General features: G+C 40.8%; 1 protein-coding gene across 1 annotated transcript in view; it reads right to left on the reverse strand.

Annotated features, from left to right (window-relative positions):
• The window catches only part of RASEF (RAS and EF-hand domain containing), a 214,722-nt gene that overhangs the window by 24,349 nt on the left and 171,103 nt on the right, over positions 1–19,270 (reverse strand). The window contains exons 10-14 of the mRNA XM_029616719.1: positions 13,941–14,175; positions 9,788–9,934; positions 9,538–9,685; positions 6,945–7,026; positions 5,631–5,745 (exon numbers count right to left, since the gene is read on the reverse strand). Coding sequence (XP_029472579.1) covers positions 5,631–5,745; positions 6,945–7,026; positions 9,538–9,685; positions 9,788–9,934; positions 13,941–14,175 — 727 coding nt within the window. The remainder of the gene's footprint in view (positions 1–5,630; positions 5,746–6,944; positions 7,027–9,537; positions 9,686–9,787; positions 9,935–13,940; positions 14,176–19,270) is intronic.

The raw sequence follows: 19,270 nt of genomic DNA on the forward strand, positions 1-19,270 counted from the left end.
GAACGCTCAAAATCCAAGCTGTGAGGTTGAGGGATGAGAGGTTGGGATGATACAATGTTCTATCTTCCTGAGTTAACAATGCAGGATCTGTTCCCAGATATATGGGGGGATTGCTGGAAATTTGTATGAGATATGCATACCAAATCTGTCTGGATCACACTGGGGCTATAAGGAGCAACCAAGCACGGTCTTGAAAAACCTTCTGCACTCTTCTGGCAATCAGTGTTAACAGTGGCTTTGTCCTCAATCAAAGTGGAAAGCATCCTAAGCTAGACTGTGATAGCCTGGCAGAACTGAACAAAATTGATTTAGTTTTGCATTCTCTTATGATGTCAAAAAGTCCACTGACAGCAAAGCCCAGAAGCTGAAGAGTTCATTGGTCATTGATTGCTACAGAGACCACTCTTGTGGTTGAAAAACTCTGCTGAATCGATCTGCCAGTGTATTGGAGATGCCCAGCAGATAGGTACCCTGTAAAACAGCTAGATTTCTTTCTACCCAATTCCAGATTTTTAAAGCTTCCTAGCACAGAAACCATGATCCCCTTCCTCCTTGCTTGTTGATGTAAAAACGACAATGTTGTTGTCAGTTTGAATTTAGATGCTCTTTCCCTGAAGGAGATGAATGAACACTGATAAGCATGTCTGATTTCACTCAACTCCAGTAGATTGATTTGACAACGGCGATCCTGAACAGACTAGATGTGTGTTCAAATGGTCGCTGTGTGCGCTCCCACCTTTGGGGGAGGCATCCATTGCCAGCACCATTTGATAGGGAGTGACAAAAAGAGGGGTCCTTCCTGGAGAATTCGAGGGGCATAACCATTACTGCAACTCCCATTTCATTGTTGCTGTTATTTGCACTGGAGATAAAAGAGGATGAGTTAGTTGATCCCACTGGGTACACAGGCCCCACTGGAGGTAGTGGATATGAAGATGTGTCAGCAGAACCACATCGATAGCCACCACATGACAGAGGGCCACAAGGAGCCTTCTGGCTATTGAGGGTGGAGAGGATAGAGCTTGTAGATGAGCGATGTCATGGTGTTTACGCAGTTAGTTGACCAGAAACGCTAAGCAATGCAGAAAACATATTGCTGTGTACAGAGAGTGGAGCATTTCCTCTTATGATTTCACAGTGATGAGCCAATCGTCCAGGTAGGGGAAGACTTATTCTCTGGTGCCGCAAATGAGCCACCACAATCATGAGGCATTTTGTAAAGATCCTCTGGGTTGACGACAAGCCAATCAAGAGTACTTTGTACTGGTAATGGGAAGATTCGACTTGGAAGCAGAGGTAGAGTCAATGTGAAGGCTTAATGGGTATGTGAGCGCATAGATCTTTTGGATCCAGGGCATACATCCATTTGTCCTTCTACGTGTAAGGGAGAATCGTGCGAGGGAGTTCATTTTGAATTTGTCTTGGAGTATGTTTGTTTAAATGTCTCAAGTCCAGAATGGGCCACAATCCCATTTTCTTGGGAATAAAGAAATATCAGGATTAGAAGCTCCATGTATGTTGAGACGGTGGGATTGGCTCTATTGCTTGTTTTTGGAGAAGAGACTGGGCTTCCAAACGAAGTTGCAGCAGATGAGACAGATCTGGGTGGAGCGTCGAACAATGTGGAAGGGATGGTGGCCAGGAGAGACGAAACTGGTATATAGACTGCATGATTCGGAGGACCCAAGTGTCCTTGCTGATTTGATGTCACTCCTCCATGAAATGTTGGATTCCTCCCCCTACTGAGAGAGCGGGAAATGGATTATTTGGAAAGATTGAAAACCAGACCCTGGTTTGGGGTATGCTAGACCTGTTGTGTGGATTTTGCCAAACTGTGTTCTGTTTGTTAAGATGTAACCAGAAGTCGCTATTGATTTTGTGCTGAAAGAGGTACCAGACAGTACTGTTCAAAAGACTGATAGGGCTGCCTGTGAAAGCATGGTCATCTGTATGGGTAGAAGTGATGACTCAACGTGGAGGGCTGTTTAAGAGCTTTCAAGAGAGGCTGTACTACCATATTCTGGTCCTTTATCTGTGTGAGTATCTTCTGGAGCTTTTCGCCAACAAAAAGCAGGGGATGTCCTCCAGTTTAGTCCTTGCGGATGCAGCTGGTTCAAAGTCATGCCATACATTTAGCTCCAATAGAGGCTGAAGAAATAAATCCAATAAAATCAAAGGATTTGTAGACTGATCGAAGTAGATAGTGGATGTTCTCTTCTGCATCCAGGAGTGGTTGGGGATAATAGTTGCCTTGCTCAGTATGAAAGGCTTCAGTTTCTGAATCCAGTCATGGATATACTGCGCCATGTAGAATTGGTGGACAGATATGCGAGAAGAAAGCAATGCGCTTTGAAAAACTTTCTTGCCAAAATTAGGTAGAATTTGTGGTCTTTTCCTGGGGGAGAATTTGAGTGAATTTGTGTCTTCTTCTCATTTTTCATAGCAGACTGGTGAGGCAGTTGAATGACACCAAAACTCAGTGATTATTGAAGTCTATATTTAAGGTCCAGTTTTCTAGCCATAGGAGTGTCTGAAAAGGGAGTTTCCTACATTCTCAACTGTATGCTGTTGAAGATGTTGTGAGCTGGAAGAGCTGCTGGAGTATCCAGTATTTGAAGTAGGCCAAGGAGCTCAGGAGGTCTATGTCCTTGCATATATGGGCGCAAATTATCCAACTTTTCCCACAAATTCAGAATAGGTGAGGATCCTCTGGGGCAAGGTTTGGTCTAGAGGATCTGGAAGTGGGTTGGAGGATATTCTGGTAAGAGACTTTATCTGAATCTAAGGGCACTGACTCACTTATCTAGGATTCTCATGACAAAGAGGGCAAATTGGGAGGTGGTTGCTGTTGACTCTGAGAAGGAGTGGCCTGATTTATCACCTCTGACTTACTGGAAAATGCTATAATAGATGATGAACGCTCACTCTCCACTACTCTATTTAACATCTACTTACTACCCCTCTGTCATCTTCTTAGCAACCTGAATATTAAATTCAAAATTTCCCACAACTGCCTAAAACTAAATACCTCTAAAACAGAAGTCATACACGTATCAACTATTCCTCATTCTGCCTGCAGCCCCGCCTCTCACTTGTTCTTAGATGATATAATTGATTCCCATCATATCAAAAGCTCAAAACCTTGGTGTGCTTATTGACTATGTCCTGACATTTTTACAATAGTAAAAAAATGCATTCTATAAACTACACCTACTAAAACAATTTTGTCCTTTGCTATTTTCACACAACTTCCGTACAATTTTAGAATCTCTTATTTTTACAGGCATTGACTACTGCAATGCCCTTTACCTTGGCCTCCTAGACAATGCTCTTTGCCCTTTACAGTTAATACAAAACACAGCTGCACGTATTTTGACCAGCACCTGCCGCAAAGAACACATATCTCCAATACTATCTTCACTATATTGGCTCCCAGTAAAATTCAGAATACAGTACAAAATGTTATCTATCGTCCATAATTTAATTCACAAAGACTCTTCAACTTGGTTATGCGCTCTACTCCAAATTTACCAGCCCAGCAGACAACTTCGTTCATTACACAAAAATCTCCTGGATGCACCATCAGTAAGGCTAGCCAGACTAGATATCACGAGATGTCGTGCCTTCTCGGTTGCTGGCCCCACACTCTGGAATACACTCCCGGACCTTCTAAGACAAATACCATCACACACAGAATTAAAAAAAAAATATCTAAAAACATTCCTCTTTGCTTTAGCCTTTAACACCCCCTGACACCACTATAAGCTGTCAATTAGTATTTAATTACTATTTCTGGAGCCTTCGCTTTTATTTTTTCCTTCTCTCCTTATCCCTCACCTTCCTACAGTTGTTTATTGATACCTGTTTTATTTGTTTTTACATGGCTTTTATTATGTATTTTATTTGTAAACCGTTTTGCCCAACTTTTTAGTTGTAAAAGTGGTATGTAAACCCTTTTAAATAAATAAATAAATGAATAGCCCTTGATGATGAATTTACCCCTATAGGTGAAATCACGACTCTGGTCTGTGGTATCACCATAGTGATGGTGGAAAGGAGAGGCTGGAATGTTCCTTCTATCTCCTTGGTCTGAGAGGTAAAGAAACTCTTCACCAAATCTGTGATTCAGTCGAGTGACCAGTGTGTCCTCTGGTCTGGCTTAGGTGGTGGGACATCTTCTGAGACAAAGATAGGCTACTGCATAAGAATGAGCTATCTGTTTGAGGTGAGCGGAAGCATGGATGATCCCAGTTCTGTAGTTTCCAGGAGAAATCCTTCCTCCACTAGTCTAGGTAGGGAGGGTGGAACAGCAATAACCTGACTCTTTTCTTGCAGATCTAGGATGGGCTGCATACAGCTGTTTTGGCAAAACAGCTTGATAAAATGAAGACTGAGGCAATGCATCGGTAACTTCAATGAAGTAGATGCTTAGACGCTTTAGATGACTTGGCATGCTTCAATGAGTCTTTGGAGATGCACATAGAGAAATCCGGTGGAAGACAATGATATCGTTTAGGGGTTATGCTATGTATCCTCACACTGTACATCATGGAATCAATAGATGGGAGGTGCCATGTGCATCAATGCTCGCTTCACAGGCATTGGTGCATTGAGCATCAAGTGCATCGGTACATCATGTATCAAGTGCTTTGATGTGCCTTACATTGAATGCATTGGTGTAGGATACAATGGGTGACTTGATGCTTCATGTTTTTGGAACAATGATGCTCTCCTTGCATCAATGGCACCAATGAAGGGCACTTCGACGGTGCCAGTATCAGCTCAAATGATTGAAACTGCTTTGTCTGCAATGCAAGACAGGCTGGTGGAAATAGACACCACAGTTTAGGCTTGAACAGATGGCATAGTTTTTAAGGAGCTCCTGCTCAATTCTTTTTATGGCGAGGGAGATGACACTGCACTGTGGGATAAGGGCCTACTGCAACTCTAGAGAGATTTACACAGTTTCTCAATGTGAAGCACCCTGGAACGCTGCAAGCATGGGAACATCCGTCCACAATCATAACAGTTCTTTTGGCCGTGTTCCTGTCCAAGGCATTAGTAACACAACTCATGGCCATTGGTGGACATAATCATGTCATAGATACGACTTTTAAACCTGTTCACCTTTATTGACTTTTTCTGCTGGCCAGACATGTTGGGAGGTAGGGTCATGTTTTTTGTTTTCATTTTTTTTTTTTGTTTTATTAGTAGCACTGAAAAGTACTCTTGTGGAACTGCAGAGGTAGCAAGGTAACAAAGAAGATTTTTTGAGGCAAATATGCCAAATTAAGAGAATTTTGAGAAAAATTAAGAGGAGAGATTTGGTATACATCCATGATGCTTGAACAAAAAATGACTGAGGAGGTTCAAGAGACAATGCCGGCATGGGAACTCCAATACATGCCCAGTAGAGCTCACAACTCTACTAGCTTGGAGAGGAGTCTATTCAGTGCCACTGGATGACGACATCCACATGTAATGGCTAATTCATCCTGCTTATCGATGGAAAATGGGCATTACATGTGTTTCTACACTAATTCTGAAGAACACCTGAATCAGAAGACAGCATTCAGAAAACAGAACCATAAATGTTCCATCTGTTTTGTCTCCCCAGAGAAAGTTCTTACCTCAATCATATCTACCCATTCCCGTACATTTAGGAAGCTCTTCTCGCATGTCACATCATATAGTAACAAGACACCATCAGCTCTCCGAAAGTATGATTTAGCAATACTTCGAAATCTTTGGGAGAAATAAGCAAAGTTATTTGATAAAAGCTATGCATTGCTTGTTCCAGGTGTGATGCTACTCTTTGCTGTTTACGTTTAGAACACAAGTGGCTAGCATTACCTGCCAAGGACATCCATGTTCTATTTAGGCCAATGCCGCAGCACAGATATCTTAGGTAGCCAACAACAATTCTAAATAGGTTTGTCACTGGTAGGCAGAATCTTTCTACCCCCACCCCTGAACTGTAAGGATTTATTTTATTATTGACAGCAGTTGATTAAAATTATTTTCGCAAGTAAAAACATTACAGGCATGATTAATCTGTTTAGTAACTAGGGCAGAGGCATATGTGACAGCTTTGTGGATGCAGTGGATGCTTTTTTCTTAGGGGTTGTAATCACTGTCTCTGCGGTATCCCTAGTCAGCCCGAGAAGCAGCAAACCTGTTCTGGAAATTAAGCCCAGGTCCTCTGCATAGTAGTGTGCATTCAGCTATCCTGGCTGGCCCTAGATCAATTTAATCAAGAAATTTATTTTGACTCCAGAGCTCTCTGAAAAAGTTGCAGATCAAAGCATTTCACTTTTGTACTTCTGAATAATTAGAGGGTTATTTTCAAAGTCATTTTCGCAGATGAAACTAGTCCTTTACCTGTGGAAATGGGATCAGAGTAAAAGTACACACATAGAGACCTTGCGTGTGTACTTTACCTGCAGTAAGGGGAGGTATTCTGGGAGCAGGGTTGGGGAAGGGTATGCACTTAAATACATACGTTTGAATTTTCAAAAGTATGTGTATATTTTTCTTGGAAATACACAAAGTAGCAGATATGAATATGTTTCTGGGATAATGTTCAAAAGGAAAGTAATTGTGTACTTTCCTTTTTAAAATTAGTGTAAAATCTGCAAGTAAAAAGTATCCACAAACTTTGCATCAATGCAGACAATTTTAAAATGACCCCCTTAATTGGGTGGCAAGGATGTTTGATCTGAGGAAGTCATGTTCTTCCAAAGTAGCAAAAGATGAAATGGCAGAATGACCTGAACAAGAAGAATTTGAAAATAAAATGAAAGTGATAACTGGAAATACAAATTCTGCACCTGTACAAAGACATGGATGTTCTTGAAACAGCGACTTATGTTTTTAGTACTTATCAATACCCCATGACAACTTTAGTATAAAATCAAGTTTAATATTTATTGATTTATCTTTACCTTTCTTGTCCTGCCGTATCCCATAGTTGCAACACTGTAGGCTCTCCATCAACAACCAAAGTTTTCATCTGAAAATCGACTCCTTTATTAAAAACAATAATAAAACTGTCAACGTTTTTGTTTACTGTAATGCTGCTATTGTCATCATTTCAATAGCACTACCAGATGTACGCAGGGATTTACAGAGACACATAAGCTATGTGATCAAATAGCACATCAAATAAAAGTTGAGATTGTATGAACAGCTAAATCTAACCTCTGGTAGAAAAATACTGCAACAACAAGAAAGCCCCTGCGAGCAATAAAAATCTGACTGCATAAGCATATTTAAGATTAAAAACTGAATCAACCAATAAAATTGTCCTGTTTAGGGCTTACTCTTAAATCTGCCTAAATAGAGAGAGGTTGATATTCAGTGCCACTTAACCGGATAAGTTCAGACTTATCCGGCTAAGTGGTGCTGTTTGAATATTTTGCCACGCTGAGCGATAGTCTCTTATCTAAATAACTATTTATCTGGCTAAGTGGGGATCGGGATGGGTCATTCTAGGGCATGTTTACTTATCTGGCTAAAATTATCCCTAAATCCACTAAGTCACATTGTTTTCTCACAGGAGGAGTCCCACTATCGCAGCGGGGGGGGGGGGGGGGTTGCTGCAATAGTAGGGCCCCCTCCCCCAAAAAAGCATCACGACTGTATGGCATGTTCTTTTGTGTTGCTACCAAACTATGCAGCACCGGCCCGAACCTCACAGGGCATTCATTGCCTTAAAGGGGTGTTGTTCCCCCCAAAAACATTTGCGGGAAACAGGAAGGTTAAGGGTCAGTGCTGATCCCATCTCAATCCAGGGTGGCTGGTCGAGGCAGCCCGGACTCCCCCAAAATGGGAAAAGTTAAAAGCATACATGCTGCAGTGGCCCTCCCAAACAAACACTTACTTTCAGGCCCCGGATGCCTGCTCCCATACCCACCCCTTCAAGCAAATCAATCAACCCCCCCCTGAAGTTTCTCAACGAAACCGCCCCAGCCCCCCAAAGTCCCTACAACAAAACCCCCACCCCCATAAAAAAAAAGGAGCAGGAATGTCACCCCCGACCCCCCTCTACCTTACATTGGATTTCGCGTTGGGGATGGGTGCATCTTGCACCCATTCCGGTTGGCACCATTTTCCAAAATGGCACCGACCTGACCCTGACCCAGCCATGTGACTGGGGTAAGGTCTGCCTGGCTCCGTTGCCCGGACCTTAGCCCAGTGACATGGCTGGGGAAAGGTCAGGTTGGCGCCATTTCAGAAAATGGTACCGAACAGGCCAGGTGCAAGGGTACACTCAGCCCGGACATGGGATCCAATGTAAGGTACAGGGGGATTCTGACTTGCACACAAGTCCGCTTTGAAAATTGGGGCTGCTCAGTGGGCCCATCACTCCTTATATGCCTTGACACACTAATCAAACAATACTAAGGGACAAGTCAGGAATCTTAAAAATGCCCGAGTTTTATAATTTGATTTCTAATGTATTATATACAACTGCTCCTCTAGAAAATCTGCTTCCATTTATTATTTCTGTTTGACCAGCAGCTGATTAGGTTGCAATCATTTAAAACAATGAGGTTTATTAAATAGATATCTGATTTTGACATACAGAGTTCTAAGATTGCTACAGAATATAAAGCAAGATTTGTTTTATAGTTTTACTTGATCTTGGCAGATAAGTTATCTGGGCATATTTTTTTTGAGAAAGAAGAAAAATTGGCGATAAAAGATATTAGATCTGGCTGAATAAGGAAATGAGATGTTCCCCCTCACCCCCACAAATATATGCATATTGTTGAAATCTTTTCCATAGTATCAATATTATACAAATATATGCTGGACAGCTATCTTACAATACCAGATAGAAAACCACATTGAGTGAATAATGACTGATGCCCACTATCTAAGAGTTGCCTATTTTATTTCCATAATTTCCTTTGACTTGAGCAGTCACCACCATTGAAACAGCAATCCAAAAAATACACCTCTAGCCTTTTGTGTTAGGTATTACTGCCTCAAAAGGTGAAGAGCTGTCATTTAGCCATACAAATAAATCCAGAACGTGTCCACAGGCACAAGCCAGAAGCCAAAGGCAGAGTTACTCCCAATGTGTTTGTAATGGAAATGACAAGAAATAAAAGGATAAATGCGCAACAGTGATTATCACAAAGCTGTACAGGCACGATGCAGAGCAGCCAACATTGTCAATTCTGTGCTTTAGCGAAAAAGACGATTGACTAGTATTCTAACTCCGTATTTGATTGATTTATATTCTGCTTTTCAGGCACTTCAAAGCAGATATCATGAAGATACTGTAGGCCTTTCCCTGTCCCCAGAGGGCTCATTATCTATTAATAATCAGAGATAAAGATTTGACAGAAGAGATTTTAAGTGAAATTCTTTGATACACATTAACCAGGAAAAAACCCCAAAAGCTCTTTGCTTTTGGAATAGCTGCTGAAGGTTTGTATGTGTCTTTTAGTTCTTGTCTAAATTATAAGGTTCAGATTGATGAAGTAGTACACATTTATAATGCATGTAATGGTGCTGGCAACATACCCAATGTGGCGCTGGTGTTTCCACGAAATTCATTTTTGCAAAGCCTCATAAGAAAGCTTGATTTCCCTACTGCTGCATCCCCAGCAAGGACAATCTTATAAGCCTTCTCCGTGTTGGGGTACTTGAGCTCCCTGTCTGCTGCATCAGCCTGAAGAAGAGACCAAAGCAGAGCAATCAATGACACCAAGTCAATGAAACAATTTAGCACCAGAGAGAGAGAAACAATATGGCTGATACCAATCAAAGGTACCTGGGGAGGGAGGGCAGAGATGCATTTTCGCTGAGAGGCTCCCGAGGCCCCAGAACTGCTTCGGCTGACTGGCCGTGAAGGTTTCCAGTCTAATAGTGTATTACTAGTGTCTGTTCCATATGACTCTTCATCCCGAATTTCTGGAACCTGGAAGCAAACAGTATTATTTTCAACATCCCATATCGTAAGAAAAAAGCTATCAAAAACTGTGATGTACCAGTCAGGTGCAAACTCATTAACACATGAGATAATGAAACACAATATATAACTAAAATATTAACTTGTGTCAGAACCAAAGGTTCTTTGGTTCTGACACAGAAAGTGAAATTTGCTTGATTTTGTTATCCTTACCAAATAAAAGGGCTGGTACAATGCCAGAGGAGGAGGAGGGTTTACATTTTAACTCCCTATGATGCATACACATCACACACAGATATCATACAGTGTAAACTGTTACTGTGGTAGGTAATCTGCAGTTATTCATTATTGCTTTAAGGGAATGCTGCTACATGGCTTGGAGATGCCCACAAGTGGCCCCACAGATTTCCCCAGATGTCTGCAGCCTGTTATGGAGTCAACACCATCCATCCTGAGACATGTGAGAGCATGGGATTTCTCAACACGATACAGGCTTAAATGAAATCCGTGTTTGCTATCAAAAATAGGTTACATTTCAGTCAGGTGCAAAGAAGAAACAAAATCAATATAACAGCTTGTGTTTTTCTCCTGTTAGAGTCTAGTCTCCCCTGAGGAGAAATAAGTGTTTAAGGTTACTGCTGTAGCATGTTACCACTTTTTTCAAACCTGAACTAATGTGACCAAAATTAGTCCAATTGTTGCATTGGCTGATCACATCACGGGTGTTTTTTTTTCTGCACTGAATTCATGAATTTGCACTATGTCACCATTATGTAATGTTTTCCTTTTCCCTTTTAGCTAAGAGAGACTGAGGTTTCATGGTGCAACATATTTTTGCTGTCATAAATACAAAAGGCTTTTACCATAATATGTTGGGGAATATGGCAGGGGTTACATAGTCACATTTATTTAGATTTATTTTAAAAGTAAGCAATTCTTTAATAGAACATCGGTACAGGCCACTTATAGTTCTACTGAAGGCTAAAGAAAGGATCAACCATCAAAATTTACTAACTTTAATAATTTAAAATAGAAAATCTACTACAAAATGTACTACTTTAAAACAGAAAATCTTTTCTGTATTTTGACAGAAACCACATCATTTATCTGTTAATCTGTTTAAGATTGACATACATTAAAATCAAACCGAGCTGCTTCTTGAAGCTTTGTAGACTGTTCTAAGTACATATTTGCTCAATATTATTTGTATAGTTAAATGAGTGAATTACTGAAAATTTGTAGCCATACTGATCTTAAGAAAACTGAACTTCTTAAAAGCCATGATGCTAGTTTTTGACCACCACAAGTATTATCAAAAGATGTCCAAAACTGTAAAGGACTTCAAAGGGGCGTGGGATAAACACTGTGGATCCATAAAGTCTAGAGGATGTGAATGAAGAGTGGGTGGCTCACGGGAATGACGGCTACTACCTGGTGATAATACCCTTATTCAATAAACATACCACAGTTAATGCGACTCCAACATTGCTCTAAGATTCAGCGGCAATGAGGAAATGTGGAAAAAAGGATTTGCATTCACAAAAAAGCGGGGAGTAGCTTGCTTGTTACGGTGGTTACTACCCCAAACCAAATAAGCCTGATACTTCACTTTCAATGCATATCCAGCATAGCTCTCTGCTTGAACGGCAGGGGAGAAAGTTTGACACTTCATGCATATCCAGCATAGCCCTCTGCTTCAACGACAGGGGCGCAAGACTGATACTTCACTTTCAATGCATAGCCAGCATAGCTCTCTGCTTCAACAGCAGGGGGGAATGAAGAAACGTGGATCTATATTCAGGCAACAACCAACAAGGACTGAATTACATAGTCTGGATAAACAGATAAGTAGCTTGCTTTTGCGGTGGTTAATACCCCTAACTAATTAAGCTAGATATTTCACTTAGATGCAGTTCCAACCCTGCTCTCTACATTAATGTGAGAGAAAAAAAAAGTGTGAAAGCTTGCTGGGCCGTTTGGTCTTCTTCTGTCATCATTTCTATGTTTCTATGTCATGATACATAGGCCAGCAAGCCCACACAGCTTCCTTTCTTCTGATCACCTTTGGGAAATTCTCATACTGCTGCAAGAGACACAGCACAATCACCAAGGAGCCTAGCTAATTATAATGCTGTTTTCTTAAGGCTGTTATCCACAATAGTTTGACCAATGCAGCAATACCAGAAATCCCTGGCAACAGGAACATGTATATTATTCACAGTCTTCCTGCAGCTGCCTCTCGCATTCTTTAAATTCTGTTTCCAGCACACGTAAGGACACATGTATTAATCATTTTTCCCACAGAGACAGGGACAATAACTTTTAAACAGGCATGCGAGTGCGCATGTATGTGCATTCATCAACCCACATCCAGAGACGTGTCCATTTTATAACATATGTGCATGTTATAAAATAGGCTGGACATGTGTGCATGTACGCGCAATTTTAAATGGATGTGCACGTGTGCACAAATCCCGCATCTACCATGTAAGTGGGGCAAGTTTACAAAGGACACACAGCGATGCTGTTTTCCATTTTTCCTATTCATTCCCAGTTCACCCAGTTTAGGGATAGTACTTGCAATCCTCCCTAATGGCCTCCCTTCCCCCCTGTTAGCCCAAAACCTTAAAACCACACTGACTTGCCTACATTTTTTTGTTTTAAATGTTAACACGCTATCCATAGCAGAAGTAAACATATGCAGCAAGGGACCACGGCGTGCGCAGGGACACATAAGTATTTATGTGCTCACTTCTTGGCCAGGGCCCAACATGCCCGTGCCCCAGACCACGACCATGCTCCACCCTTTTTCAGAAAGGTTTTACATCTATGCGCAGTGGGAAATATGTGCATCCTCAGACGGCTTTTAAAATCCGCTTGGCACAAACCAGCCCGACTTGTGCACATATCTCCCGGTTTTGGTGAACACAGGGCTTTTAAAATTCACTTAAAAGAGAATAATTTTGTAACATTGTGCATAAGTTATACTAAGTTTCATAACAGACTTATGCACATATGTCTGCTTTGAAAATTATATCACCAAACCTACCCACACACACTTACCTACTAACACGTGCAAAGAAAATTTTCTTGAAAATGTACTCGCATACTTTTGGAAATCCAGATGTATGCACATAAATTCAAACTCTTTTCCAACCCCAGCTCGAGAAATGTCTCCTCTCAGTCAGGGTAATCTTACACACATATATAAAACGTATATGTTTACTTGCATTTTATAAAAGGCTATTTGTGTGTGTTTTAAGCTGCAGATGTTCTTTTGAAAATTACCCTCAAAGATGACAATTTTAAAAGCTATTTCTCCAGATAAAACAGTTGCATATTGGGTGGGCAATGATATTGAAGAAGAAATGGGCTTTAATATCATTGCCCACCCAATATGCAGGCAACTTAATGCATGTATATTGTGTATGCATATAAGTTTACCTGAACTCAGCAAAGGCATTCTCGGAGGCAGGGAGACAGGGTGTGAACTTATTCATATACGTTTGAATTTTCAAACATATGTACATACATGTTCACAAAAATGTTCTGCACATAAATTAGGAGCTACAACTCTGTGCAGGGAAATTTGGTGGGAGAATTTTCAAAATGGATTTATGCATTAAGTCCACTTTGAAAATTAGTATAACTTATGCACATATTTGCCACCTAATTCTGTTGTGATAAAATAACACCCAAAATGGGGGAAAATATCCTTTAGCACATTCTCTAGCCCCTTAGCCTTAACTTTTGTTGTGATACCTCTCAAAATGTATTTCCATGCACCTGTTACTCTTACAGCAGTTTGAGTTCATTGGATGAAAAACTGAAGCAACACTTCCAATAATCATCTATCTCGATGAAGCTAGAGTGCCCTTTTTAAAGTGTCAGGTCATCCGGCATCTTTCTATTTATTTGTATTTTAACCTTTGTGAAGAGATCAATCTTACAAGAGAGTCAGTATGGCTTCAAAAGAAAATCTCATTTTGAAAATCCATTAAGCTTCAGAGCTTACATCTGTATCAGAAGCATCTCCACCAAAACTCTCCTGCGGACACTGTGACCTTTGAAAAGTCCTTTGATGCTTGTATTCCACTTCTGAATCATACTCATTTGAGTCTCTTAAGGTAGACAAACCACTGTCAATGCAACTTTCCGGTAGGCTGTCCACTTCACAATTTATTCTTTGCATAGGATCACACAGAGCTAGAGAATCATAATCGTCATCCATGTAAGAAGAACGTGGGGACCTGACAAAAAAAAAAAAATATATATATATGTATTATTAGTACATTTTATATATGCCTCCCATTCCCCAAACAATATGACATCAGTTTTGCAAAGTACAGTAGCTAGTTATACAGTAGCCTAACATTTCATATTGTAATTAATGGATCTGAGATTTTTCTGTTGAGGTAAGAAAAAGTAATTAGATGTTTATTGAATCAGAAAGTACAATTTAACAAGTTATGGGAACTGGAAAAATGGTCATGTTTGGAAGCTTTGTGATGCAGCCATTGTGGCATCTATACTATAGGGTGGTCATCGAGTGGGGAATGGTTAGATGCCTGTTCCCTTGAGTATCCCCCTTGGCATGCTCCCTACTGCCCTATTCACATCCTCCGACACTGCATTTTGAAGATCCTCATTGAAAGGGAAGACAGAGGGTTCCAAAAACACAGTGATGGCAGCTTTCTGCTCTCCTGAAACTCTCCATTCTCCTTTGACCTCCTCACTTGGCATGTATTAGCTCTCTCACTTCCCTCTGCACTGACAAGCAAAATACCCCTGGAAACCAGCAGGAAAAAACAAGAGGAAGTGAGAACTATGCATGCTAAGTTTAGTATGATCAAATAATTTAACATAACCTCAGTAAGTAGTATGCTCACATTATTTAGCCAATCCATTTTTGGGTTTCTGTGCATGAGAACAGCCTGACCACACCACACTATTTCTGACATTTTTAAATTGAGAATCCATTAAACCTTGCTGCATCACTTGATATATGGCTATTGTAAGACCATGTTAAAATTGGATTTTTGCAAATTTTATTTTATAGGCTTCTTAACTGTAGGAGTATTTTGTTTTCCTCATTTATCCTGCTAAGGCTGGGGGCTGCTTTGTTTCTCTCTTTTTCTGAAATATCCCTAGATCTCTTTCCACATTCTTACTGTTCAGTTACAAGAATTCAAATAATATACTGCAGAAAGAGATGCATTGGCTTCAAGATTTACGTTTGAACAGTTGCTTAAGCAGCCAAATTTAAACTGGGTTCTCAATCAATCCTTTCTACCATATCTGAGAGGCAGTTCTGAGCTATACATAAGAATGTATAGAAAGAACTTTATGGGCCGTACTAAAAAAAAGATGATGGGACATCCGTTTTTATTGGCGTGGTTTACAGGCCTCCAAATCAAATGGAAGTACTAGACAGAGATCTGGTTGAAGACATCCAAAAGATGCATAAGAAGGGAGAAGTGGTGATTGTTGGAGATTTTATTCTGCCGGATGTAAACTGGAGAATTCCTTCTGCGGAATCGAACAGTAGTAGAGAGATAGTGGATGCCCTGCAAGGAGCTCTGTTCAAACAAATCGTAATGGAGTCTACGAGGGAGGAAGCTATACTCAATTTAGTGCTCACTAATGGAGATGTCTCTAATGTCCGGGTGGGTGCCCACCTCAGCACCAGTGATCATCAAACAATCTAGTTTCATATCACTAACAAGATCGGAGAAGTCGCACAAAGACCCGCATTTTGAGTTTCAAAAACACGGACTTTGTTGAAATGGGGAAGTACCTGGAGGAAGAACTAGAAGGCTGGGAGAAAATGAGAGATGTGGAACAACAGTGGGCCAAACTAAAAGGAGCAATTACTGAAGCGACTAATATATATGTTAGAAATGTAAAGAAAAGCAAGAAAAGAATGAAACCTATCTGGTTCACAAAGGAGGTGGTTGATAAAATAAAAGATAAAAGAACAGCGTTTAAGAAATATAAAAGATCCCAAAGGGAGAATCACAAGGAAGAATATCTGATAAAACTGAGGGAGACGAAGAAAGAAATCAAGAAAGCAAAAAGTCAAGTGGAAGAAAGGATTGCCAAAGAGGTAAAGCAAGGTGACAAAACATTTTTCAGATACATCAGTGAAAGGAGAAATATCCAAAGTGGTATAGTGAAATTAAAAGGTGAAAAAGTTCAATGAGTGGAAACAGATGAAGAAATGGCAGAAATATTAAATGAATACTTCAGTTCAGTGTTCACTAAAGAAGACCCCGGAGAAGGACTGTCGCTAGTTAACTAGGAACTGCAGGGGAATGGAATGGATGAAACTCCGTTTATGGAAGAGAATGTATGGGAAGAGCTAGGAAAACTGAAAGTGGACAAAGCCATGGGGCATGATGAGGTTCATCCCAAGATACTGAGGCAGCTCAGAGATGTGCTGGCGGGTCTGCTGCATGACCTGTTCAATAGATCCCTAGAAACAGGAGTGGTGTCGAGTGATTGGAGAAGAGCAGCGGAGGTCCCTCTTCACAAGAGAGGGAGCAGAGAGGAGGCTGGAAACTGCAGGCCGGTTAGCCTCACCTCGGTGGTGGGAAAAGTATTGGAGTCACTGCTGAAGGAAAGAATAGTGAACTATCTACAAGCAGCAGAACTGCTGGACCAGAGGCAGCATGGTTTCACCAAGGGAAGGTCCTGTCAGACAAATCTGATCGACTTTTTTGATTGGGTGACTAGGGAATTGGATCGAGGAAGAGCAATTGATGTCATCTACTTGGATTATAGCAAAGCTTTTGATACGATCCCGCACAGGAGGCTTGTGAATAAAATGAGAAGCTTGGGAGTGAGTGCCAAGGTGGTGGCCTGGATAGCAAACCGGTTGAAGGACAGAAGACAATGTGTGATGGTAAATGGAACTTACTTGGAAGAGAGCGGTGATGAGCAGAGTGCCGCAAGGGTTGGTGTTGGGACTGGTCCTGTTCAATATCTTTGTGAGCGACATCACAGACAGGATAGAAGGTAAGGTTTGTCTATTTGCGGATGATACTAAGATCTGCAGCAGATTGGACATGGCGGAAGGAGTGGAGAGAATGAGACGGGATTTAAAGAAGCTGGAAGAGGAGCAACGAGTACTCAACCAGCGAGGGGACCTGTTGCAAAGGCAACGCTAGGGAGCGAAACCTGAGCTTAAATACTGAGATTGGGTTGACATCATCATCCGGGGCTGCGGCTAGGTTCCCGCTGCGGTCCCTACTTAAGAGTCAATGATGCATGCGCGCGCGGCTAGGGAGGGGCACGGCGCGAGTAACAGCATGTCTTTGCGGGCCACGCAGAGAGGCCCGACGAGAAGTGGAAGCAGGACCGGGAATGCCAGGGACTGTGGCAGAGTCGGAGGCATCGAGGGAAGCCCGAGGACGAAGCTGACGGCCCACCGCCGCCAGCGAGGAGGAACCAGTGGCTGGAGTTACAGTAGAAAGGTGAGGGGGCTGTGCCGCAGGTCTGCTGCGGACAGCATGTGTAACATTTCTCTATTGCATATTTTTTAAATAACTCGATTCCAGATAGGAAGCGAGTTATAGGGAAATTCAACAATCGTAAGTTCTTAGATCATATATAATTCTCTAAAACTTCACATTTTTGATGTATTATTAAACTATCTGTAATTGTTGATACTGAGGTTAATTGAATACTGGCAATAACACCAGACTGTGTTTTAACCTAAGTTTCCACTTTAGAAGTTCTATTTTCTATTTTCAGCAACTTACGAGATGCTTTCTCTATATATATAGATAACTGTTTGCAACAACAGATATCCAACCTGTTCCTGAGCCTGTGATACTTAATTTAAATGAAGAGGAACTACTAGTGAAATCATTGGAAGAACCTTGTGAGGTCTCACCTAGAGACATTTGGAGAGTAATTACTAGAAGTGATAATGCATTGACTAGTTTCATAAATGTATGTATCTTTGACAAAGTATTAAGGATTGCTTACAACATTTCTTGTTACATTACTGCCTCGTTTGCATTTTGTTGGAAGTATTTCTTCACAGAAAGGATGGTGGAGGCATGGAATGCCCTTCCAGAGGAGGCAGTGAGGACAAAGACCATAATGGAATTTAAAAGAGCATGAGATAAATACAGAAGATTACTAGTGGCTAAATAGAGGAGATGAAGAAAAGGAAAAACTGTGTTGACTGAGGTAACCTGCACATAGCAACAATTCCCCTAAGAATAAAATAAAAAAAAGAATGCTGGACAGACTGGATGGATCACTTTTTCTGCTGACATTTACTATGTATAATTAACAGCTGCAAAATTAGTAAGTTGCCAAATGTACATGCGTAAGTCTTAGAAAATAGTCACTTGTGCACATAACTGTTGGCACACCTCAGAACACCCCTAGACTACCCCTTTTATTCATGTGTGTATGTACATGCATACTTTTGATGTTTATAAAATAGTAATTATGTGAGAACATTTTACATACATGCAAATATGCTAATTTTTAAGCATGTACATCTTTAATAATTCACTCCCAAGTTTGTACCCTGGCTTCTCTGGTTCAAAGCCCTCTGCTCTTACTATTAGGCCACTCTCCCACTTCCATAGAAGATTAATTTATATAGTGCTTTGGTAACACAGTTCAACAAAATGGCAATTATAAAGAATTAGAATACTACTCCAAAGAGACTTTATTCAAAAGTAGAGTTTATAACAGTTTCACTTTATATTTCAAGCATAAGCACTTTAATCCATGACCACAGGTGGACAGAACTGATTGCAGCTAACAGTGGACAGTAACATCTATTTCCAAAGCATGGAAAGTGTATGTACTACTGTGCTGCACACAACAAATCACATGATTGTTTAGTTTCTAACATGAATAACTGAAAAGAATGCCATATCCCCTATGCACTGTTCTAAATTGTATGTGGAAAGCAGTTACACTGGTCTCAAACATTTAAACATGTTATTGTTCAATAATTCATTTTATGTTCTTTCAGATGTTCACACACAATTTCCTTGAATTACTAGGAGCTACCATTTAAGAGTGTCACAAATAACCTTCCATGGAATGGGATCTGATTGGTCCATGTGGTATTAGGTGAAGCCATTTGTGCAATAACAACATAAAATATACTATACTGGGTCAGACCTCTATCATATGTCCCCCCACACCCAGCCATCTCTTCTCCAACCTGAACAGCCCTAACCTCTTTAGCCTTTCCTCCAGGGGAACTGTTCCATGCCCTTTATCATTTTGGTTGCCCTTTTCTGTACTTTCTCCAGTGCAACTATATCTTTTTTGAGGTACAATGACCAGAATTGCACATAGTATTCAAGG

This window comes from Rhinatrema bivittatum, chromosome 1 (genome assembly GCF_901001135.1).
Source record: "Rhinatrema bivittatum chromosome 1, aRhiBiv1.1, whole genome shotgun sequence".
NCBI lineage: Eukaryota > Metazoa > Chordata > Amphibia > Gymnophiona > Rhinatrematidae > Rhinatrema > Rhinatrema bivittatum.